At 40.8% G+C, this 26531-nt stretch overlaps 1 protein-coding gene across 3 annotated transcripts; it reads left to right on the top strand.

Moving 5' to 3' along the window:
- The first annotated feature begins 1290 nt into the window (after positions 1–1290).
- On the top strand, positions 1291–26351 carry nt5c1aa (5'-nucleotidase, cytosolic IAa). 3 transcript variants are annotated; one of them, XM_035947791.2, is made up of 8 exons: positions 1291–1381; positions 1740–1966; positions 5118–5162; positions 9139–9306; positions 9397–9526; positions 16236–16358; positions 22578–22762; positions 23356–26351. In XM_035947791.2, exons 2-8 carry the CDS (start codon positions 1811–1813, stop codon positions 23710–23712), a joined length of 1164 nt encoding a protein of 387 aa, XP_035803684.1. In that variant the 5' UTR covers positions 1291–1381; positions 1740–1810; the 3' UTR covers positions 23713–26351. The 3 variants fall into 3 exon arrangements, with proteins under 3 accessions (XP_035803684.1, XP_054874107.1, XP_054874106.1); XM_055018131.1 differs by having other exon boundaries at positions 1296–1966; XM_055018132.1 differs by lacking the exon at positions 5118–5162 and having other exon boundaries at positions 1294–1966.
- Positions 26352–26531: the final 180 nt, after the last annotated feature.

The raw sequence follows: 26531 nt of genomic DNA, 5'->3' as shown, positions 1-26531 counted from the left end.
TCAATTAGCCTTTCAACACCATTAACCAGCACAATGTAGCATTAGAACACAGGAGTGATGGTTGCTGGAAATGTTCCTCTGTACCCCTATGTAGATATTCTATTAAAAATCATCTGTTTCCAGCTAGAATAGTCATTTATCACATTAACAAGATTGTATTTCTGATTAATTTAATGTTATGTTCATCAAAAAAACAGCTTTTCTTTAAAAAATAAGAGCATTTCTAAGTAACCCCAAACTTTTGAACTGTAGTGTACATAACAGGATTAGTGGCTTGTCTAAACATCATGGACTTGATCTGTTGTCAGCAAAAATAATATTAAAAATGTATCTTAATGTCTTTTTTTTTTATGTGCTTCACAGGAATGAAGCCGGTGGTGCTGAAGCCACTGAGGTGAAGCTGCACCATCTATCACAGATATCCTCAGGCATTATGCTCCAGCTCCACTGAGCTGTAGAACATAGATATTTTTCCCCCTTTTAATTAAAATATGAATGATTTTGTTATGTTTTCTCTGCATTACCATGACCGTGAACCACAGAGGCATTCAGCTACTGTAAACCCTGACACTGCTGCAGTCAGCACGCACGAGTAAGGACGCTAATGGCCCCGTGTTAAACTCGGTGTACAACCTTGATTTTTAATGAAGGTTACATCCATTATCTGCTACCTTTAGGCTAATGCATCCCCATTCCCTGATAAACCACTCCCTAACTCACTCTCACACTCACACACAGTTAGCAGCCTTCGCTTCTTATAAATTTAAACATATTTATGCATCTTTTCTACTACTTTCTACTTTTAAGTGTTTTTTAAATTATGTGATAATAGGTGCAGTTTGTTTGTTTGTTCCATTCCAAAATAAGTAAAATATGAAAAATCAGGGAGTCTACTGTAGAAAAAGGTTTAATTGAACGTTAAATTCTGCCAATATGAGATGAAAATACACCTGTCTTTCTAACGATTTATCCAGTTTTTCACCCGATTTGCCAACAAGCAATAACCCCAAACTTGGTCTCACTTGTGAGAAAAAAAAATCCTTTTTCATTTGCCCCTAGATTAAATGGCTCATCATGATGGCTATTTTTTGCTGTGTACTTAGTGAGTGCCTGAACTTCCCATGAGCCTCTTGGGCAAACTGCCTCGCCAACAAGGGGGCGGTGGGGTGGGAGGGGGGAAAGAGGCGGGGCCGTACTGAATAAGGAAGCAGGGCTGTGATTGGCCAGCGGGTGGGGGACTGAACGGGAGCCAGGGAGCTGAGAGAGCATTGAACGGGACAGGGAGGGAGTGGAGGGCACTGACAGGGAATAGAGGGAGACGGAGGAGGCAGCAGCAGATGGACTGCTGCACAACCTGCAACACACTCACAAAGGACAGCCTGTATGTATGACAGCATGTGTGTATGCATGCATGCATGCATACTGTAGCAGAGCAGGAACTGTGTAGGATAATGGTGGGGAAGGAGTGAGCGCCTTTCATGTCCTGGATGCAGAGAAATAATCCTCTGGAGGAGGGGAAAAAAGGGATAAAGAGAAGTGAGCAGGAGGCAGAGGAGTGAACACTTTTGCTCCTCACACTTAAGTTGCTTTCAGGGCAGGTGCAATCCCAGCACAAACCACTGTAGCAAACCAAACATCAATGTGTTTGACAGGAGAACCTCGATAAATGCTACGGACTGTGGCAGGACTTCTTGTTTATTTGGTTGCACCACTTCTCTTTTTTTTTTTTTTCACTTAAGAAAAATACAGCGGTTTTATACGAGCCAAAATAGCCTGGCTAGCTTTGGGAGCACACACTGAGGGGTCCTCTATGGTGAAGATGAGTCTGGATCCTGTGCAGGTGATGAGTGGACAGGTCAAGGAGCTCAAAGTTGCCCCATCGTCCAACGGGGACAGCAGAGGATCATGGGAGGAGAAAGAAGAGTTTGACCAAGACCATCTGGGCCTGACTTCCAAGCCAATACCAGTAAGTGTCACTGGCCGTTCAGAACTATCTGTACATCTGTGTCTAACTTATTATGGGTGGCCTTTTTGTTAAGAAACTGGACAAGAAATGTCTACCAAATATCCCTGCCTCGCTGTTCTCCCATCTCCTCTGCCCTGTTGCTGCTCCCTCCAGCTTATTACTTTGAGTCAGATGTTTACGTTGCACACGTGCAACTTAAAGCGTAGCTCATAAATAGGGGGACTGCAGGTCTGACAAGGTCACACTGAGAGACTATGGAGATGTGTTTTGCGAACAATGCAACTGTCTTACAAACTTTACTTAGTTATGACTTGTACAGTAGGTCCACAGTTCTGCCTCCGGAACAGATAACATGTAGAGATTTAAGACTCCAGTTTGCAAAAGGTTAACATGAATCTGAGCTGACAATTACAGAGACCCAGTCACACTCACTGGCAAAGGTTTAGTGCTGTTTATAGCATTGCGGGACATCAACATACTGAAGAGGACACGCTGTTGCTTTTCCAGGGAATCAGGGAACACTCTGCTGAGTCGCTGTGAAAGGGAGTTACTGCCATTTACCACGCAAAAACCTTCAGTAAGCTTGAAAGAACAAACATAGAAGAATGCAGAGACAGAAAAACCCTAATGAGTGGACAAATTACTCCAGACTGAAGTCAAGTGGCTAAAAGCTGAGTAATCTCTGCTGCTTGAGGATTAGTCACAGTGGTGTATTTTAGACTGTAAACATCCATTACCATGTCCCAATAAGGCTTAACTATCAATCCAAATATTACTGCATTAGGTTGCTGTCTAATGCACAGCACAGATACATTTCATGTACAGAACAGAATGACAGTAACTGCGTGTGATTGTTCATCAGAGGTAATGGACCACGCAGATTATAGGGCTTTTCTTCAAATGAATATCTGTGAAATTAGATTATGACACTTATAACTGAGCAGACTACAGAGAGGGCCATTAAGATATAATTTTGCGTTATTTATCATGGCATTTAAGTCATACGTTTCTTAGTATGACTATTTTGGACACGGTTCATAGTCACACTTTAACACATCTTTTCATTTTGACAAAAGACCCTCATTAAAAGCTTTTATTTCTACAGAAATCAGACATCATGAAATTCACTTCATGATGCACTTTATCCAGTGATACATTTCCATGGACGACAACCCCATTAAGCATAACTGGCCAACCCAGAGACTGAATATAAAAGATAAATAAGAAGATATTGCAGTTTTCCATTTTTTTCATACAACAGCGCAGGCTTTATTAATAAAAGAGAAGAACAGTTCTAATTAATTATATAATTTTAATTAACATTAAATGGCCAGGTCCGAGGAATTAAGTAGCATTCATGCTAAATTAAAGCCACTTTTCATCTCCATTTAACATGCAGATGAGAACCAATAAAAGAATATGACTCAATGCTGTAGGTAAAGTAGTAAAAGTAGTAAGAGTAAGTAAGGCAGTAAAAGTACATAAAGAATCCTTTCAAAAGTCATACCATAATTTTTTTTTTCAATCAGTTACTGCCATACAAAGAACAGAAAGACATATAGAACAAAACTAAATAAAATCACTCTTTGCTACAGCCATGTTGGAGAACTACCACCAGAGAACATCTTTCAGGGATGTATTCATTGGAGAAAAAACTACCTACTCCAGGGAAGGTAATTCTGAGTGGCCATGATAAAATTGCTATGTGGGTCTTGACGCAGATTTTTTAAAGTCAGAGAGAAGTCCTAGTTGAGTAGAAGTCTTTTAATTTTGCATTTTGCAGTCATATTGCCAGAAAGCCATATTTGAAGGGTTTGGAAGCTTTTGAAACTTTCTGTAGTTTTTGAGTAAAATGGGTTCAAATTTTTGTGTTTAGTAACATTCGAAGTGCCACTGTAACGCTATATTTGGGTTGTGGTTTAGACCACATTACCACTAAAATCTAGACCATAACATATTACAGAAATTAAATTAAAACTCAGTTTTAGTTTTTTGTGGGTTAGACCACTCTGCTTCTAACCCTTTAGTTTTATCCAGATTAACCAAAATTAGATTGAATTCCTCCTGAAAGATGCATAGAGCAACACTGAAAAATACTGTACACACTAAATGTGTAATCACACATTGTATCTGGGATTGCCGTGACTGCCTGGCTCATATGTAGTTTTTAATTAAAGGACAATACTGGCCTGATTTCAGATCAGCCACTACATTAACACTACTGTTACTGGCGGTTTTCAGTCACACTCCAGTGTTACTATATCTGCAAAGACACATACAGACTGCATCATCACTGGCCTTTAGTTTATCTATAAATATCAGCACCCCGCTGCTGCTCACCACTCCACCCACCCCGACACTTTCTGCTCACACTCCCACCTCTTTATTTTTCCCACTGCTTCCCCCTCCCTCCGCCTGGTGTCTGGAAATCCCTTCCATCTCTCCCCTTTTCATTCCCCCACAGATACAAGGAACGTCTCACAGCCTCTTGACGTGTAAATAACTGATGACTCATGGATCTGGGTTATGCACAGATACCAGTTCTGCTGATGTGGCAAAGCTCTGATAGGATTAATGTAAAGACGGGAGCGCTGAGAGCGACTTCAGACAAACACACATGAATGTTTACTTTCATTCGCAGCAAGTTTAATTATTTATGGCTGCCTTCGCCATCATACGAATCAATATGCTTGAGGTGACTACAGTTGCTGTGGGTTCCTATGCAAAAGAGCCTTGTGGTCGATACATTCCCAGTGGGTGGGAGGCCCCCGGAGAGAGGGCAGGCAGTTAACACTACCAGTATCGAATCACAGCAAAGAACTGAACTCTTGCTCTGGGATAAGTCCCAAACTGTGTGACATGTTATTCATAGAGTAAACTGACTCTAGCAGACAAGCTGCACCAAAGGTCTTGTACATCTGCAAAGCTGTCTCTAAGCTCTGTGTTCTCCTCTGCAGACAGAGCTCTTTAAACATAGTGTCACCTGTTTAGGACATGTGTTATATATATTTTATTGACTTAAAAATGTACAATGTCAGACATTGCAAAAAAAAAAAAAAAACCTTAACAGGACACCTAAAGTCTATAAGAAAGATTTAAAGATGTGGAAAATTCTCTCTGCTGAATAAAAACAAACTGTCATTCTGCTAAGGTGACAGGGAGACGAGCCCGGAAGGTGGAGGGAGGCATATTCTTCGTAAGTATGTCCCATCGTCATGTAAGGTCAAAAGTTGTGTCCATGGCTACTGAACGACCACCGATGCTGCCCTTCCACCCTGTTCTAACCTCCTCTGTGCTGGCTGTTGATGTGCCTGCATGATCACGGACACACACACTCTACTAACCAATAGCCTGACCTGATGCATCATCATGTGTGCTGTCATGTTGATTCATATAGTCCTGGATGTCACTGGCTGGACTGAGCTATAAATCCAACACACTGGGTTTTAATCACTGGACGGGTGTGGCCCTGTAATCTTTGATCAGGGTTTAGTTGACCAATTATATGCTCTTCTGTTGGCTTTAAATCTATCCTCATGGTGCTGCACCACAGTAAGTAATACTGAAAGAGTGTTCAGTGTTGTGACAGGGATGGCAGGAGCTTCAGTCACAAAGACTGCACAACAGGTCTGTGTTTCAATGAGAACAGTGACTAAAGTGCATTTAGATTTACGGTAAAGACTCCATACATTTGAAGACAGTGATGCTCGTGCTTTAGTGCAACATAAAAGGGAACAGAAGAGCAGCTCCTCTTCAGGCGACTGAGAATGTCACTGCAGGATTTGATCAGTCCATTGACTAAAATTCAGGGATATCATAGTGTTGTTGCAGTGCTTGAACCTCTCATTACAAAAAAACGCCCATTGGAGAGTTTTGTGGTGTGAAAACGATAGACATTGGTCATACTAGGATGTGGATAAAAGTGACATAGAGAAATGCATCACCCTTCACGATGTCATCAACATGTGGGTGAGTGCTTATGTGGTTGACACCAAGAGAATAATACAGATCTGAATGCTTGACCCCTTCAGTAAGGGCATCTGTTGGCTCTGTTATGCCGCACTTTATGTTTTTCCATTCGGCTTTTCCTTTTATTTGTTACCTGTCTATGTGTCAAGATAAGGACCATAGATGTTTGAAAAACTAGTGATCTAATATTGTAGTTTAATAAACATTTATGTGTTTGGGTGGCCTTTAACAAGCACCATTTGCAGACATTTGCTGGCTTATCTGGCATTCAAGGAAAGCTTGTGATCGAAAACAGTCCCGTGTTTACAACTTACCAAGGTGACAACTCAACAACTTATAATGGAAGCTGCTGATCTCCTAGTGCTACTGCTTCTCTCTCATTACTGCACACTCCAACACGAACCAACAAAAAACAGAAAGGCTCAAACTTTGGGAAACATTACCCTTCTGCAGAGAAAAGCACACTGTACAGTGTAGTTTGAACAAAGTGAACAATGTCAAATGAGTGTTTCAAACAACTTTGGGGGATATGACACATCCCTGTTTGGTTGGTGGTACTTCCTACTTTTTTTTTTTTTTTTTTAAATGTGACATTTCCAATCATAATAAGGATTTTTACTGTTGATATGAACTCTGTTTACAAGTAGGGAAATGATAACCACTGTAACTGATATCAAACAAACTTGGCATAAACATCATTGTTTAACAAGCGTCCATGAATGAGTTGAGGTGTTGCCATTGTACAGTGTACAGCACACATTGTGTGATAGATGTTTTTAACCAGCAGAGTACAGGTAAGACACTAAAAAAAGAGCATTGGTAAATTTTCTAGGTAGGAATTAAAGCAGGGCTGCACAGTGGCGTAGTGGTTAGCACTTTCGCCTTGCAGCGAGAAGATCCCTGGTTCGCGTCCCGGCTTTCCCGGGATCTTTCTGCATGGAGTTTGCATGTTCTCCCTGTGCATGCGTGGGTTTTCTCCGGGTACTCCGGCTTCCTCCCACAGTCCAAAAATATGCTGAGGTTAATTGATTACTCTAAATTGCCCGTAGGTGTGAATGTGTGAGTGCTTGTTTGTCTATATATGTAGCCCTGCGACAGACTGGCAAACTGTCCAGGGTGTCCCCTGCCTTCGCCTGAGTCAGCTGGGATAGGCTCCAGCCCCCCCCCCCGCGACCCTAGTGAGGATTAAGCGGTGTATAGATAATGGATGGATGGAATTAAAGCAAAGTATAAAGGTAGAGTATGTGGTTGTATTTCAGTTCACTTTGTCAAATTGAGTGGATATCTCCTCAGTCAGTTCCAAGTGTATGTTCTGTGTGTGACTGGAGAACCTGAGGACACAACGCACAAAGATATAGTAGCCCAGCCCTGTAACTTACCCTGTATCATCAACTGGTTTCCTCTAAATGGGACCATACTTTACAAAATAAACATCACACAGTAGTAAAAGAAGTTTGAAACATGTGACTGAGACCATAAACTCATGAGGAAAGTGCTTATTGAGGTAATGGGCCAAGTGAGAAGTCGGGGAATTTTTTTTTTTTTTGCCAAATTGTCTTGACCCCTGCTGGCTGTAAGAGATAATGCAGGTCTAAGGGACTTTTGCGTTGGCTTCAATTTTGTAGACCTGGAAGCTTCATCCTTTATGTACGATCTATGTGAGTTAGAGGGACAGTAAATCTGACACATGCTGTGTATCCACTGTATGTTAAATCACTAAATATCAACAGTCTTCCTCTGCTGCACTTCCATTTTGTTTGTTTTCAGGAAGCATGATAAATGATTTTATTTCTGATAGCAAATGCAGTACTGAGCACATAATTTATTATTTTTTTTAAGAAATACCATGGCTGAAGGAGAAATTGCACAGCCTTACTGCAACTAGTGCAACAGAAGCACAGATGTGATGCAATGACTCTGGCTCCCTATGTAATAAAATACTTTGCAGCCTTGTAGAGCATACAAAATGTTCATTTAAACCTCTTTTCTGAAGAGGACAGATAACTTAGGTTGTGTTCCATTTTAAGACATCTATTAATAACACTGAGCACATGTAGCACGCTGGACAAACCAATTTCTGCTCATTTAAGGTGTGCCAGTAAACCCAGCTTGCTAACATTGGCATGGATTCCCTCTGCAGATAACGTTTCATTCAACACATTTATGTACAAAACAACATCATCTGTATGCTTTTCACCTTCACTTCACCTGCACTTTTGAAGGTCCTGTGGGTTCATTTTGTTTTGTTCTGACAAACAGCAACCTTCACACCTCATGTTCTCTCCCTCTCTCTCTCTCTCTGGTGACAGAAAAATCTAGTCTCATGCATGTGTGATGCAAACAGCACCTTTACATCCCTGAATGGCTGCGTTTGTATGCACAGCTATACAATATACTGGAAACGCCTGCATGACGGTGAACCATGTTAACATTCATGAAGTGTTTAGTGTCATATTTTTCTCCATAGCTAAATGTATTGAGTGTGTTGCAGAGGTTTGTCACACAGTTGTGTGTGGCATACATGCATAGGAACGAATGACAAAAGAGGACTGAGAGTTGGTGAAATATGAATGTATTAATATGTATGAAGACACTGTGCACAATTCATCTCAATGCACACAGAAATACCGAACTTTACTGACAAGAGAAATTGTTAAAATTGGATTATGTTTGATGAAATCTACATTTCATCGAACGAGATGTGGGTCAGTATTAATCCTGAGGAGGTGGTGTGTGTGTGAACAGGTAAGTAGGTGACATATCAGCAGGCAGCAGTGTTATGATGGAACAAGGCTAAATACAGGAACAATGGCTCAGTGCACCTGTCAGCACATGTGGCCTATTTACAGGCATAAAGCCATTATGACTTGGGCACGCAAATATCTCAGTGGACACATTTTACCCTCACTGCAAATACACACACTTGCCCCACAAGCATTGCGATGTGAAGCATCGTAAACTGCAAAGTTTTAACGATTATACTCGACAGACCTCAACGCACAACACGCTTGTAAAATGGCAACATTCAAAGTATTGTTAACAGGGTTTTGTTTCAGGCTCAGTTTTCAGGTAAATAAAGTCATCCATTCCTCTGACAGCCCTACCCTCTCCTTCCGGTGTGTCTTCCAAGTCATCATGTCATTGGGTCATTACTACTCGCTCTTTATCATTCCATTCTCTTCCTTGTGTCTCTTTTTCTGCAGCCGAAGCCGGAGAACGCAGTGACTATTGCTGTCTCTTCTCGGGTCTTGTTTCGGACTGAGCGGGAGCAGAAGGTGTTTGAGCAGAAAGGTGTGGAGGAATATCTGAGATACCAAATCGAGCACGAGAACGAACCCTTCGCCCCCGGACCTGCGTTCCCTTTTGTCAAGGTTAAATCACGCAAATGTCTGCAAATAGGCTTTGTTTCATCTTTTTTGCTGTCTTTGGTTAATTGGCCGACTGTTGTTTTACCCTGGCAGGCTCTGGAGGCCGTCAACTCTCGCCTGCGGGAGCTGTACCCACAAAGTGAGGAGCTGTTCGACATCGTGTTGGTCACATACAACCATGCACACGTAGGAATCCGGCTCATCAACACCATCAACCATCACAGTAAGTCTCGCAAAAGTGAACTCGCCAAAGTACGCACAATCTGAAAATTTATGACTTTGACGACCCTTTGTGGCACTATTAAAAGATACAATGCAGCAGACAGAATACTGGGTTTAAATAGCTTCCTGTCACGGGGTAATGCGCCACATTGACAGGTTAATAAAATATGACACTTCAAGCAGCCACACAGGCTCTTGCACATCACTTTGACAAGCTCATTATCTCACTCCCTATGTAGCCAAATTGAACATATGCTCTCAAAGTCACTTATTCAAACACTGAGTTTAAAAAGACCTAATTTGTTTTACCAGTAGGGGAGAAAATGATCTAAAATGCCGAGATCCAATTTTATGCCTTTAAAGTGGCTGTCAGACATTTTTTTTAAAAAATGTACATGATGCATCTAGAATCATTTCACTTGTGGCCACCAACAGCCTTAAGCAATTTAGAAAAGGGGGACAAGATCTTTAGCTGACATAGTTTTTCAGTGACAGGTAGTCATGAAGACAGAACATTTTGCACTTTGCTGACCTCCAGTGGTCATGAGAGAAAACTACTCAGCAGAGTGGGTTACGATATTGAGAGCATTTAGGGTTGCATGTCAAAGGATTTAAAGCATATACACAGAATGAACACTTTGAAATTATGTCTGCAGCTAAATTGTTTTCTCAGATGCAACGTAACCATTGGGTGGATTACATTCAGAAGCATTTATGACCGCCATCGGCAGGAGGTGGTTGGGGTGGATGACGGGTGTATAAAGCACAAAACCAGAGCCAAAACACATCATACCAGAGATTGGAATAGCTCATGTTTCTGTTTAAATGTAAACAAAAACGTTGTGTCTCAAGTCACAGCTAACGTTTCTTGTAATAAACCATCCACCATCTTCTTTTTAACCTTACCCCAATGTAGTGAGGGGCTAAACATTACCATTACAATGTTTGTAAAATTCATAGTCACGTGGTGACCCAGTAGCCAAGTGGTTAGGGTGTATAACGCTTGGGCAGAGATTCCCCAGTTTGGTTCTTAGTTGCTGCATGTCAATCCTTGATTATACTCCGAGGACACCATGGGCACAAATATTCTGCTTGCAGTCATACCATTATGTATGACAGCGTCGATGTATTCTGTGCATGTGTGCTACTGCCCGCACCAGCACAAACTCTGAGCTGCAATTGGACATCTGCATTCTTGGGGAGATAATGAAAATCACATCATAGAGATCCTTGCGGACTCTCGCATAGTCGCGTATGTGGAAAGTATGACACTAACCTCACTCTCATTACCTATATGTCTTGTCTCTTTCCACTTTCTCTGTCAAAGGCAGAGAAGTGAGTTATTTCTGTAGCAAACTTGGATATTTTAGTAGAAAATATTGCCATCGGGGCTGCACAGTGGCTTGGTGGCTAGCACTTTTGCCTTGCAGCCAAAAGATCCCCGGTTCACGTCCTCGCTTTCCTGGGATCTTTCTGCATGGAGTTTGCATCTTCTCCCTGAGCATGCGTGGGTTTTCTCCAGGTACTCCGGCTTCCTGCCACATTTCAAAAACATGCTGAGGTTAAATGGTGACTCTAAATTGAATGTGAGTGTGATTGTTTGTCTCTATGCGTAGCCCTGTGGAAGACTGGTGACCTGTCCAGGGTCATTGGTATAAACATCACCCTAATGAGGATTAAGTGGTGTATAGATGATGGATGGAAGGAATATTGCCATCAACATATTACTGATATGCCGCTGATCAACATATTTTCAACTTGCCAAATTCATTACCATTGTTTCTTCATTACATTTATACAAAACATCAGCTATAATTATGTGTCCAAGAAACATATTAGTTGCTACAATTTAGTTGCGTAGGAATGTGACTTCTAGGAAACAGATTTGCTGAAGCTATGATAGCGCTGATGTGCTTTTCTTTTAAAATGTAACTACAAAGAGAGGCTGCTATAGAGATACCACATGGAAACTCCGAAAACTTCAGTGTGGACTGCTTGTGTTTTTGTCCAAAAACTTTCTCATACTACTGGAGATTATTGATTGTGAGGGTGACATAAGCAAGTTGAAGACAGACTTAGTTGTGTGTTGCTTTTCAGTAACACACATTGAACAAAACCATCTCCACTGAAAACCCACTACTCACCACAATGGCAATGAAGAAAAGAAAATACAGCGACTGCACTCAATAGTCTCCAAAGAAACAAAACACATACAAGTTGGACCAAAATGAAACCTCCAACCTCCCACAGGGTGCAGAGAACAATCTGCCATGGTGTCCTTTTTATGGTGAGAAAAGACAGCCTTTCCCAAGGTTTGCCTGTATGACAACTCAACTAAATAGCTGAAAATATTCTGCTTTAGTCAATCAAGAGGTGAAATCCAACTTAAAGTAAAATAAAAGCTACACTGTGGGTAACTAACTGACTGCTGTGTGAAACAGCAATCCAGCTTTAAGTAAAAAACATACATTGTTGCATCTATTTTAGTGATGTTTCTCTCCTTATGCAACACCAAGAAAAGAAAATCAACACTGTAAGATGATAAGACGCAGACATGGATATAATGAAATAATCCAAACCAGTCAGGAAATGGAAGCTGACGCAGTCTCAGCTGAGAGACAAACAACAGAGTGTATGAACAGCTGACTGACAGGATCCTTCCCAGGGAAAATCTCAGACCCTGTGATGATATCTTCCTCACAGACCACTTCCTGTTCAACTCCCCAAATGTTTTCAGATCCTTAGAGCTTCAGGTCGGGGTGAGTCCAAGATCACGCCTCTTGGGACGCAAGAGGCCTGAAAGAAAAACAGGTCCGACTGGAGCCACCAAGGCAACACACGATGCTTGCGGATGCTTTCATGTTAGATCTCTTTGGTGGCCCTCTGCATGCGGGGCCCTATGCATTCAAACAGTCCCCTGACCTCTGGCCCTTCCTGCAGAACTAACGGAAAACAGTTCTCCGCTCACAGCTTGTTCATGGTCACTCCTGCAGCGGGTCCTCCTGAGCAGCACAGCTATAAAACATGATTAAGACAGAAACATTTACTTGATCTTTTAGTTTAAACCATTCAAATACTCATCTGTGTCTCATCAGTGCTCAGTCTACCTATTTATAGCAAAAGCAAGATGATGTATAACTTATTTCTCCTTGCATTTAGGTGACACTACACTGTTAGAGTTTGCACATGGCTCTGACTGACAGGCGTGCTGTAGGTGCCAGTCAGCTATTCCACGCATCTACTTATCTTTACATCATAGCACCTGAGGGCCAGGTTGAATGACAGGCTGCGTAATGCGCTCTGTGTGTGGTTTAATTGAGATTTCATGTGACAACTTTATCATCCTCTGTGGAAATCTGAACCGGACCCTCATATATGCATTAATATGCATAACATCCAACTGTACCAGACGCACACCTTACATGTATAAGAGCAAAATGTTACACTGCACGACAATGCTGCTGCTGCTTCTTTGCTGTGACAGAAGTGTCTTTGCAGTCCTGCTGGTTTCCTGCTTTGCTATATTACCATGTTTTAGATCTTCTGAACAAGCAAATAAGTCATACAGAGACAGATGATATCAAAACATTTTTGCAGGCAGGACAAAAAAAAAAAAAAAGATACAAAGACATCAAGGGTGAGGACATTTTCCCTCAAGCGACTCCCACGCTCTAGCACCAGTCTGAACAGCGGGGGACGTTTGAGAGGTTTGGATCTATGAGGTATGGTACAGTGGGGCAGAGGGAGGTCAAACTCGCCAGAGCCTGACTACAAAGCTAAGTAAACCATTTAGGAAATCTTTAGAGCAAAGTTAGTTGTTTGAGTGATACAAAGATCAGTCAGTGGGCTTCAAGCAACACTGTCCCTTTGTTTCTTTTAGTTTCCATCTCATTTTGCCTCAAGCCTGTTCATGAGTCACGTTGTATATCTCTGTCTTTGTTTCTTGCTCATATCTTTAAAACTGCACAACGCAACCTGCATTTTGGCTGAAAAATTAATATGAGAATCCGGGGAACATTCAAAAGCAACCATATACACACACCCCATACAAATGGGTTAAACAGCATGACAATGACACAAAGCACACAAGCAAATCCACCTCTGAGTGGCTCAAAAAGAACAAAGTAAAGGTTTTCGAATGACCAAGTCAAAGTCCAGACTTGAATCTATTAGAGATGCTGTGGCAAGACCTTAAAAGGGCAGTTTGTGATCGAAAACCATCAAATGTAGCCGAATTACAGCTATTCTGCAGAGAAAAGTGGTTCAGAATCCCTCCATGGCGATGTACAAGACTGATCACAAGCTATCACAAGCATTTAACTGCAGTTGTTGCTGCCAAAGAGCCCAACCAGTTATTAGGTTCAGAGGAGCAATTACTTTTTTTCAATAAATCTTTCATAAATCATATTTTAAAAACTGCATTTTGCGGGTTAATATCTTTCTGCTACTCAAAAAATATAGTTAGATGAGTTACTTTGATGAGCTAAAACACTGAAAAAATATGCAAAAATAGAAGATTTCTGCAAATACTTTTTCACGCCACTGTGCTGATAACAGGCAGTACCTACTTGCTGCTACTTTCAGTGTACCAAAGTGCCTGCTAGTCTGTAAGCCTTATAATAAAACACTCAACTGTACCTGCCTTCCTGCCTCACGGCTGCTCTTCTGGAGTCCTCCTTCCTGCCTTCATTGTGTAAACCGTAACAGGATAATATAGCTTATATATAAACGCTTATAGCTTACAGCAGAAGATGTTACACTGTCAGGTCATAACACAGGATGATATTGGACAGAAATTTGCTGTAAGATACTGACGCTGGTGTCACAGTGAGAGAATTTTCCTTAAAAAAAAAGAACTATGATTTATAAAAATAAAAAAATAATAGAATCTAAAACAACTTTCTCTCAGTGAACTGGCAGCTGTAGTGGTGATGATGCTGTGAACAGAATATATTATATATATTTCTAGCAACAATCCCAAGTTAGTATTAATAGGAAAAACTATCCAAGACCCCCCCAGGGTTAATAGGTCTGTTGGGAAAAAGCCACCTGCTACCAAACTAATGAAGGCAAAAAATCATATTGTAATGGTGAGCTGTGCGTGTGTGTGTGTGTGTGTGTGTGTGTGTGTGTGTGTGTGTGTGTGTGTGTGTGTGTGTGTGTGTGTGTGTGTGTGTGTGTGTGTGCGTCTGCATGTGTGTGAGAAGGACACCCAGTAATTCTCAGCTGAATCACTGCTGGGTTGTTATATCCATCTGGAAAACAATGATAAACCAGACATTTGTATGGATGCACATGTCACACATTTCACAAATGGTTAATTCAAGTCTGATTTAGATTCATTGCACGCTGTTTACGCTGAATATATTTGGACAGGCAGTGTTTATTTATGCAAAGTGTTTGTTTCACATTAGGATTTTCTCTTTCAATGTGATATTTGCGTGTGAAAAATGCTGACTTCGTGTGGAAGGAGGGAAACACTGAATAAGTCACGTTTTCAGCTTCAGCTGACTTAAAGGACAACCCCCCTGATCTTACAGATAAAGGTCAGTTTATTAGTCATGGTGTGTACAGCTCAGCCTGTGAGAACGGTGATATAATATCCTCCACAGCTCTGGAGGGAGCTTTGTTAAGTCTGAGTAAATAAACTCTTTGATGTCATTGGGACGTCGCCAGGCATTATTATTATTATTATTATTATTATCATCAGGCATTATGGGGAATGTAGGATCCAGCACTTTGGAGCGCCGTAGAGACTAAAAATCAAGATTCACTGACCTCTGTTCTATCAATTTTCACAAAATGTCTCATATGAGTTTGCAAATGCTATAAAAGCATCGTACTGAATGGCTGCAGTGCCCCTTTAATGTGAGTGAAGTCTTTGATAAATTTCTTGCCCTGACTAGTGCAGCTTTAATAAATGTCATAACCCTGCCATGTCTGTTTTCATAAATCTCCCACCCACACTAACCTTCTCCTTCACTACATCCCCATCTATCTCGGGTGTCACACACCGTTTCACTCTGTTATAACCTTCCACTCTATTCAAATTTATTCTATCACCCTCTCCACACCAACATTAGTCTATTACTTCACTCTCATGCCCTTTCTAACAGCCCCCCTCTATCCTCTGCTCTGTCTGCTCCCTGATAAATATCACCTCATTTTACCTGAGGAGACAGATATGATCCACAGCTCTGCAATCATGAATCTAATTGCCTCATATCAGTTTCCTCTCCGCATACCGACTCGCCGCTGCTCTTTGGATCAGGCCACAGCATTAAATTAAGAGGGAACGCCGGCCAAAATGCAAACAGACACTTTCCCACCAGTCTTAATACCTTCCTCCTCTCATCTGCCCTCCCACTGTCTTGCCATCCAGCTCTTGTAGTTATCCCCCTCTTTTTACCCTCTCCACCTATTTGTAAGTTTATCCTCTCACCCTGTCCTCACTGACAGCTCCCCTCCACTTCACCTCTCTTGACTCCAGAAATTACTTATCCTGAACTCACTGACAGCTTAAATATGGATTATATGTGTCACCCTCTGAGGCCACATGATGTTGGCTGTATTCCCTGGCGTGTTACCGTACAAATACCTACATGCAACAACATTGTAATAGATCTCTAAGGTGGCGAATGTTGACATTTACCACTGAGTGTTGGACTGTAACTAAAAACCCCGTTGCTGTTTTTTCCTCTTGTTCCCAGACTTGTTCATTGAGAGGTTTTGTATGACGGGAGGAAGCAGTCCTATTGGCTACCTGAAGGCATGGCACACCAACCTCTACCTGTCTGCTGACGCCGACAAGGTCAGGGAGGCGTTGGCTGAAGGTGAGCTCACGCTATTGCACACATGAATGAGATTTCAATCAGGGTTTTAACATTTGTCATGTTGTACCTGGGAGAATTTTTAGTGGTATTTATGCTGCTGTGTCCTTTTGTTATCTAAAAGGCTTTTTTGCCATGTTATTAATATGACACTTCTATAGAACATGAAAATAACATCAGTAAGATCAGACCCTTCCTGTCTGAACATGCAGCACAACTCCTGGTACAAACTCTCGTAATATCATGCATCGACTACTGCAGCTCCTTACTGGCAGGCCTCCCCACATCCACGGTGAAACCTCTGCAGATGATCCAGAATGCAGCAACACGTCTGGTTTTCATCCAGCCAAAAACAATACTTGTCACCCCGCTGTTCAGATCGCTTCACATACTTCCAGTTGCTGCCCACATAAAATTCAACACTCTGACACTTGCCTACAAACTACAATGAAAGCAGCTCCCTCTCTCTCTCAGTCTTTAAGAAAAACCTGAAAACCCAGCTTTGCACTGAACATACACACAAAAAAACCCTTTTACCCCATGTAGGCACCAAGGTCCTATTATCACACTTGAACTTGTTTTATGGCACCTATCCATGTTGTTTTCTCCTGACTAGAGCCTTGCTTGTGTTGTATCTATTCTCAGATGTACGTCGCTTTGGGTAAAAGTGTCTGCTAAATGAATTGTAGAATTGTGAATCGTAGAAAACAGACTTAACTCATAAAATAAAACTAAATTGAGAGAACAAAATACTAGTAGAACATAGGACTTGAACCTCACCAGGGTGAAAGCCTCCACTATCCCCTGTATAATGCCTGTAAACTGGAACTCCTGTATGTCCGCTACCGTTTATTATTGATGCATGTGGCAATAATACAAGCGGTTTTGACAAAATGGGTGATAAAGATGAACCACCAGACAGTTGTCCCAACAACATTTATTCATTTTTGAATATATGCTATGCTAAGTCAGATGCAAAGAGTGATACTGCTCTTGTGATTGTCTTCAACAAGATGCTCAAGTCAGGAGCTTGTTTTAAGGAAATAATGAAGCAGCAACTAACCTTCTAAACACCAGCACCTCTCATGAATTAATATTTTCTATCCTGGTTGTGTAATCTGAGCAAAGACAGATGGTTAAAATATGACAAGTTGTAGTTTTACAACAGGTTTTAAGCCAAACTATTTCTTGGCTGGAACAGTGACTTCCTGAAGTCTTGCTTGGCAGCTTCACAGTGACACCAAGACTCAACAGGCACCTTTTAATCAACATAAGAGACCTGAAATATTTCTCTGTGAAAAAAGACATAAATAGTCCTCATTCTTAAGTAGGAGTAAAAGTAAAGGATTTCCCTGTAGGTGACATATTTTGCAAACTTGTGCTGCAAATTACCAACCAGGCACTGCTGCCTTTCCCACTGCATTGGATATGGATGATAATGATAGATAACAGTGGCAGAAGTAACAATCAGAACCCTGGATTCGTCCTTTAGATTATGATACTCCTAAATGTATTTATGCACACTAGACTCCTAGTTATGATCACACTTTTGGAGAAACACAGTTCTCATTTTGAACATGGAAGCAGTTTCACAAAACAAATGCAAATTGCATATGATGCCACTGCCACATTCCACAAATGGCTGTAAATCTTATATTATACACATTTCCAAGTCCCACACAGCTCCCACACTCTCATGCATGTAAAGAATTTTGCTTTGATCTGTGAAATGTGTCCAAATGAAATCCTTTAAGTTCAAACTGAGTGAAAGAGGCATGTTGTTTTAGAAACCTAGAAGAGGCTCTGTCTAGATTTTTACGAAGCAATTTAGGTCTTTCAGACTGTACTGAAACTACTGGGCCTAAAAAGTAGCGTGTCTGTGAAAAAAACCCCAAACAAAACAAAACATACTCATGTTTTAGTAATTTTATTACTCTACCAAAGAGTGACGATTGGCTAACGTTTGTCTGTCTGTCCGTCTGTGTGTCTGTCTGTGTGCAACATTACTCAAAAATAGACCAATGGATGTGAATGAAATTTTCAGAGAAGGTCAGAAATGACACAAGGACCAAGTGATTAGATTTTGGCAGCGATGCGGCTTATAGTCTGGATCCACGGATTTGTTAAGGATTTCTGTATCATTGCGAGATAGCAGCACAGTGTCACTGTAACTATGGCAACAGGTGAACACTACGTCAGCTGCCTGCTGATAATCACATGATGGTGACCCTACTACAAATCGATAATTATCTGTCAGAAATGATACAAGGAACACCTGATTAAATTGTGGGGGTGTTTCTGAGTCCCATCAATCCTGCCACCCGCTACATATTTAGGTTACTCGATTCAGTTCCTGTACATAACGTACACATGCATAACACACGCATTTTGTTTTAGGGTACATCTATATTATATGGCCACATTCTATGCTGCCGTGATTTCTGTTCATTAATAACTAATAAACAAATGCTGCATTTCTAAAAGCAATGCTGCATTTCTGACAGTTCCATATGGGGGAATGAACAGCCTTGGCAGAGTACTGCACTTTCTTTTCTTGTTACAAATGCACTCGCATTAAAACTAACATTTTCAAAGCTCAATAGTATGTGAATGTCTTTCCTACTTTTCAGGCACCTCAATCTTAACTGCTGCCTTATAGGAATTACTGCAAGTTCTGCCTTTAATTTCACTTTAAATGGAAACTGGTTGCTGTATAAAGCAACTTCTACGCAATCACACTTGTGTACAAAAATCACTGTGCCGCGATTATACATTGTGAAATATTTCCGTCCTGTTTGTATAACAAGAAGCAGTGACTGACATCTTCTCCAGTGCTGCAATGACATTACCATAAATCAGCATATTGATCATTTCCTCTCTTTGCATTTTATTCGATGGATTCCTATATGTCACAGCATATCAACACACACACTAGGGGAATACCAACATCACATTTGCAATGCCTGTGGCTCTGAATATGTATCAGGATTTGAAAATATGAGCCTCCCTCTGCCAAAGAAATACAAGATGTTAATATTGTGGAAACAGGACATACTGATGTGAAATTTGTGAGACTCGAGGTGACAACTGCTTCTGAAGGTGTAAATCCGTTCAGCGTGGCACATTTCATGTTGCATTATGTGGAAATGGAGACGGTTATACTGAAATAGAGCAGGCCGTGCAGAGAAATCTGTGTTTTCTAGCAGTAAGAACCAGAAGCCCACATACTGCCAGCAGGTAGCGTGACTGTGAACTGAGGGCAAATTAACTAGAGCGCTGATTGATCACAGCATGGTCACATAGCTGTCAAGGAGACTTCAGGGACGCTCTTCCTGTGACTTGCAAGTTCCACCTCAGTAATACTGCGACCCTGTGGGAAGCACACAAACACACACAAATAGAGTCATGCAAGGGAAGCGTCCTTGACATTCTACTCCAAAGGTCTTAATTAGCTGTAAAGCCGTTTGTTAATCCTTCCTTTAAGGTGAAGGCCGCAGCAAAAATCTGTTCTAAGCATGTTTTTTAATAACTGCTACAGCTGTTGAACCGTTGAATCCTGATTTGATTAAATGGAGAACTGAACTTTTTAGGTGTACCTTAAGAAGTAATTTATATTTTTACTTGGCTCTGATCCAACCAGCCTTTGGTTCATTTTCTGCAGGTTATTACTTGATTTGATTTAAAGTAACAACAACTGAACTGGCATGAAATAGGGATCAATCATTGTGTTTTTTTCCAGAGCTAACACAGATACCGATTATTTGTTAACAAGAAAACCAATGCTTATAACAGATATACATTCGCCGTAAAATTGAACACTCCAGAACAAAGGTGTGTTGGAATTGCTTCATGTTTCATGTGTGCTTAATTAAAATATAACTTTTTAACATTTATCCTTTAGTGATAATAGTCTCTTAGTGACAAACAACCAATCAGATGGTGCTGTGGAAGAGATCAGAGAATGTCTACAGATGGAGGACTCCATTAGAGCCAAGGCAGCACATTTAAAACTGAATTTATTTTATTGTAAGTCACTTTAAATAACAATAATACCCATAATCTGCAGAATGTAGACTATCGGTTCCAATAATCAGCTAGGACAATCGACTGAATGCTTCTGTAGATCCAACATCAGCATCCAGTGGATTTATTTAAAGTAAATTAAAATTAATAGAGATGATTTGTAACAGCTGAATTTACCTTAGCAATTAATGTTTCCACTCACAGATCCAGTCAATGTGTATTATTTCAACATGAAAATGAAGTATAACATAGTGAGCTAGAGACTTCACAATATGTATGAAATGTTTTTGCTCCTGCAACTATGATTCAGTGAATATGGAACTATCTGTAGGTAACAATCTCCCCAGTTAAGTGCAATCAAAAAGTGAAGTGCAGGAAAGTAAAGTGAAGCAAAGAAGTGAAGTGCATTAAAGAGAAACAAAGGAAAGTGAGGAATGGAAGTGAAGTGTAACAAAGAAAAAGAAAGTAGAGGATTGCATGGAAGTGAGGATGTTAGGAGCAGAGAAGTGAAGATGTTAAGTGTAGTTATGTGAATTAAAGTAAAAGAAAGTTAAGCTGAGTGAAAATTCTTTGTTCGGGACTCTCAGAGCACGCAGTTGCTTGGTTTACAAACTATCTCAGTAATAGGACTCAGTGCATTAAATATGATGGTCTGTTCTCTGAACTTGAAACTGTCCACAAGGGGGTGCCGCAGGGTTCTGTATTAGGTCCCCTTTTATTCATTATTTATATCAGTGACCTGGGTCTAAATGTCTCAGATGCTAATTTGAATTTTTATGCTGATGACACAGTTATTTACTGCTGTGGATCAAGTCTTGTTCAGGCTATTGAATCCCTGTAGAAAGCCTTTGTTGCTGTCCAGCACTCATTACTCCACCTGAAACTGGTTCTCAGTGCAGACAAGACTAAGCTAATGCTGTTTTCCAATTCTAGAATGTGGCCACAAATGATTCCCTGAGTGTCCACACTTGAGGAAAACGAAATAGAGGTGGTCGACATGTATAAAAACCTGGGTGTCTGGATTAATGACTCCCTCACTTTTAAGCCACGTGGAGAATCTTGTGAAGAAGCTGAGGCTAAAACTGGGTCTTTAATTTTGAAACAAGTTGTGTCTTTCTTTTAATGCAAAAAAGCAGCTTGTCACTGCAACATTTTGGCCATGCTCGATTATGGTGATCTTTTGTACATAAATGCTTCTGCTAAATGTCTTCAAATGGTTGACACTGTTTACCATGCTTCTCTGAGGTTTAGTACAAATTGTAAAGTGTCGACACATCACTGCGAGTACTCTCAGGCAGGATGGCCAGCTTTAGCCACCTGAAGGATCCATCATTGGTATACTTTCATATACAAGGCAACACTTGGACTGCTGCCCACCTACATTTGCTCCTTAACTGCACAGAAAAGTTCTGATCATGTAGTCCATGTAACACCTTGTAGATCAAACAAGCACATTTAAATTTTTTACAATTCTCACAGCTCATTAGGTTGTGCTTCTCTAAGATATTACAGACATGATATGACGTTTGTTTTCTATAGAATACTTTTAATGATTTTTTATAAAGCGATTTTATGGTCTTGCACTTATTTACACCCGTTAGCGACCAACATGTTATGCAGTATTCAATGTTTTATAATGTCATGGAATGTAGAAACATTCTAGCAGCACCAAGTGTTATGAAAGGTCTAATTTGTGTAAAATTGTTCAGGTTGAATTTCACTGTATTAGATATTCTTTTAATGTCACTCTTGAAACACAGGGTGGAGTCAAGAGTCACACCAAGATATTTTGGCCAGGACTCCCTTGAAAAAGAGATTCTTAATCTCGGTGGGATTTCTCCTGGTTAAATATAGGTTAATAAATAAAAAGAAATTAAGCAACATGTTCTTAAGTCTTTCCTTGAATTTAATTAAGTGGTAGCTGATTTTTCAATTAGGTTCAGTTAAGTTTTATTTGCATAGCACCAGTTCACAACATGAGTCATCACAGGACACTTTACATAGTTAGGTGAAGACACTACATTATATTCTTTTTGAACAGTTCTTTAAGAAAGAAACTCCCTTTTACCAGGGAAAAACTCCAGCAGAACCAGGCTCAAAGAGGGCAGACATCTGCCTCGGCCGGTTGGGGTGAGGGTAAAGGGGAGAGAAAAGGAAAGTCCGTTGTTTTCATCATTATTTATCTATTTGTGTGTTCAGGCATTGCAGCAGCCACCATGTTCATGCCAGAAAAGCTGACGGAGGTATCACAGTCCCAGCTACGGGTAGCGTTTGACGGTGACGCCGTCCTCTTCTCTGATGAGTCTGAACGCATCTTCAAGGCCCACGGGCTGGACAAGTTCTTCGAACACGAGAAGGAAAATGAAGACACGCTGCTGGATCATGTTTGTATAATTTCATGGAAATGTGAATGTTTTCTGTCTTAACATTAGCAATGTGCCATCACCAAGGATATCCCACATTTTAATCCCTGGGGCTAAATTTAAAAAAGGAATCACAGCAGATTCCATTTCACACTTTCCCAGAATGAGTAAGGTTTGGATTTCCGTCATTCGTCAAACAAGCGTAAAAATGTAGGTGAGCTTAAAACTAATCTGCTTTGTAGCCTTGCACTGCCTTAATCACCTGTAAATGAATATGCAAATGTTCTCCCTATAAAATCCATTTTAGAAACTGATTGTTCTATAAATATGTTATGCAACACAAAATGATATCATATGATGAATGGATTGAATAGGCAGTGAGATTCAGTCTGTCAGCTTGTGTGTCATTCTGTCAGACAGCCAGCAGTTTAAGAAATTAGCCGTAAGCTGTGCAGGCACCACACTGTTCTGCATTAAAATAAAATGAGGCTAACTCAATGAGAGTCTGTTCAAGCTGAATACATATAAAAGCTTTGACATGACAACGAAACCTCAGCGGATGATGTAAGACGTTAAACACACAGCTCACTAGCTCTTCCTCTCCTCTCTGCCAGGGTCCCCTGAAGGGTTTCCTGGAGGCACTGGGGAAGCTCCAGAAAAAGTTCTACGCTAAAGGCCACCGCCTGGACTGTCCCATCCGCACCTTCTTGGTCACAGCTCGCAGCGCAGCGAGCTCCGGAATCCGGGCGTTGAAGACGCTCAGAGCCTGGGGCCTGGAGATCGATGAGGCCTTGTTCCTCGCAGGTGCACCCAAAGGCCCCATGCTGGAGAAGATTAGACCCCACATCTACTTTGATGATCAGATGTTTCATGTGGAGGGGGCGGCAGAGATGGGTACCATCGCTGCCCATGTTCCCTACGGCATAGCACAAAAACATAACGCCAAGCAGAACACCGGTGTGAGGAAGTAGGCAGCAGGACTTCGGCTGTCAAAGGCACAGAAGAAAGAAGGGATGAAGAAACATCTTTAAAAAGAGCAGAAAGAAGAAGCATTTAAAATGAACTTTTAATGTTGAGTGTTTGGGAATGAATCATTTCCATAATGCAGCAATTTAATTGCAAGTTTGTTTGATCATGATGTCATCTGTCTCAGCTTAATGCTATTAGGAGCTAGATAGAAGCCTGGATAAAGGTCAAGTAGCGGTCTGGAACCTGAGATGACCTGAATGCCCACATGTCCTTCGGCTACACATTTCAAAACCTCCGCCTACTGAATACTATTGTGTTTTGTCAAATCTCGCTTTATATGGCACTTTTGAAGGTGCTTATTTGCCACAGTGAACTGAGTATTTCCTCTCAGCACTACCTGTCTTCATAAACAAGACACATGTTCAGTGCTGCAATGCTGGAGGACACTAAATGAAAGGCTTCACAGACTCCTGTCTAAGTAAAGCACTACACTGTATGTTGTCAATAAAGCACAATGCAGAGATATTATATGGTTAAATATTATAGTGATGTACTGTAGTATGAGAGTTAAAGTTTCTGTCAGTCATTTGACAGAATGACTTCACAAACTTGTAAAAATGTCTAGCTGGAACTCTACAGAAAGTTGTTGTATATTACTGATGATAGCACCGCTATTCATTCTTGTGTACAAAAGAAATATAGAAAGCCATGAGTTTCAGTTGGTGCCTTAAGAGTAGAATTATACTTCTCTGGGCTGCATGTAGGCAAGAGTGCACAGTTCCTTTTATACTTCTATGTACTATGTTTCTGTTTGTTTTCACCCACATTTCAACACTGTGTCCTGACAGGATCTGAGTCAACCACTTGAGCTGTTGTTGAGCCTCTATGACATGCCCATAACACACTCCTCTACTGAGATCCTCCTTTGTACCGTTGTACCAAAAGCATAATTCCATGACTTTAGATGAAGACGTTTGGTCACATTACACTGATGAAACATTTTAACTGCTGTAGGATGGAGTGCCATGAAATTCAATACAGACATTAAGGCCAGATTCTCTTTAGTGTCACCTCTATGCAACAGCATTAGTATGCAAGAGCAAGACTTCTCCTGTTAGCACCGAAGGCTCATGAGAAATCAACCAGGTTGCAAGCATATGATATATGCACCTTTGCCATTCAGCTACCAAACAATATTAGATGTATTTCATTGTGAAGAAGATGCCATATTATTTTTACTTTTTGTCCTAAACCTGTAGCTGTAAGTTTCAGTGGGTGCCTTTAGTTTTAATGAATGCACTATTTATAGCCAAGTGTCTCTGACTTTAAATGTAACATCATGAACAAGTCAAAACTATACATGAGTTTATCTCTTACACAAAACCTTTCAAACCAGCTAAAATGAATTCCCATCTATTGCAGCTCACCATTAGGGATGCGAAGACTAAAGGTCAGTACATGCTGTTTGTTCATCCAACCAAATCTGCAAAGGTCTATGTTATACAACTAGATTTATTCTTTATAATTCATTTAAAAAGATGGAGCTGAGGTAGTTTCTGCTGGACTTCGAAATTCTCTAGAAGTCTCGTGCTACGTTCATACACTTTGCTCGGCACATCTCTGGAATAATTGCATTGACACGCTGCTGCAGTCCAATCTGTAACCAGCTGCTATATCCTACAAAAAGCCTTTCAGAAACATCCAGGGGTGTCCCATGTGTTTTTCTGTGTTCAGTGTAAGTGGCCATATGGCTGCTGGTGTAGTATGAACACAACTGCATGCACATCCACAGTCTACTTTCAAAGTCTACATCAGTCATGCAGACATCATGAACTGGCCTCAACAAATACAGATGAGAGCAAATAAAGTTGAGTGAATTCTGATCATTTGGTTCAACCGCTGCTACAAAAATAACAGTCTGATTTCTGTATTTAATCGATTCCGTAATTTTGCCTTCTGGTGAGCATTACATTTGCACAGGGATTATGTATGCTTAGCCTTTAGCCCCTGTTTAAAAGTCAGTCTGGTAGCTGAAGGAATTAAAACCCCTGTGCAAATACACCAAGTGAAGTATCACGTTACAGATGTGCATAAGGCAGCTATCATGGCTTAATGCCATGTCCTGTACATCGACGCTAAATCAAGATCACACTCTGCTAAGGTGGCATCGATTAATGTTGTGTAACCAATATAACTGTCAGCCTCCGATCGATACCTTGTTTCAATTATGACTTATGTTTGATTCAAATACAGAAAAAATGACTTTACATTGGCAAAATGGCCACAGTGGCCTTTAGAAAATGTCAGTCCTCTTCACATCCCTCCATACTGCTTCCACTCTGTGTATACTTAGCGATGCTTCATTACACCTCATCAGCTTTCTGAGAAACGCGAAGCTCAGGAAAGTGACAAGCAATCCATGGGTTTAACCTGACACCCGAGACGATTAATTAAACACATGTATCTCTTGGCACTCGCAAACGATGGCAAGTTATCAGCTGGTACAGATTCAGCAGGGAGAGATAATCAGGACTTGAGTTTGGTGACGTTCAGCACACGAAGCAGCGGTTTTCTAACAGCTTTATTGTTGGCTTTGCAGTAAGAACATGTAAATGAACAATAAATAATAATTACAATTGTACTTTGTTTTTGATTTATTAATGAAAATAGCCACATATTGAAGGACTTCTGTGAGAAAACATGACACGGGCCTGTGCTTTGGGAGCCACTGCTGTGCACTGCTTCAATCCACCATGGAGTGGCAGCATTGGAATAATGAATGATCAGCTGCTGGAACTGGTCTTCACACAGCACAGGGATG

This window comes from Amphiprion ocellaris, chromosome 15 (assembly GCF_022539595.1).
Source record: "Amphiprion ocellaris isolate individual 3 ecotype Okinawa chromosome 15, ASM2253959v1, whole genome shotgun sequence".
Classification (NCBI taxonomy): domain Eukaryota; kingdom Metazoa; phylum Chordata; class Actinopteri; family Pomacentridae; genus Amphiprion; species Amphiprion ocellaris.
The sequence above is the reverse complement of the archived record's forward strand: the minus strand, read 5'-3'. Positions and strand labels throughout refer to the sequence as shown.

What these genes read in the sequence shown, in the direction of transcription:
- nt5c1aa (XM_035947791.2), top strand. Translation starts at nt 1,811, where the DNA reads ATGGTGAAGATGAGTCTGGATCCTGTGCAGGTGATGAGTGGACAGGTC. An exon ending in CTGCGTTCCCTTTTGTCAAG is followed by an intron (nt 9,307 to 9,396) that starts GTTAAATCACGC and finishes TTACCCTGGCAG; the next exon opens with GCTCTGGAGGCCGTCAACTC. An exon ending in AAGACACGCTGCTGGATCAT is followed by an intron (nt 22,763 to 23,355) that starts GTTTGTATAATT and finishes CCTCTCTGCCAG; the next exon opens with GGTCCCCTGAAGGGTTTCCT.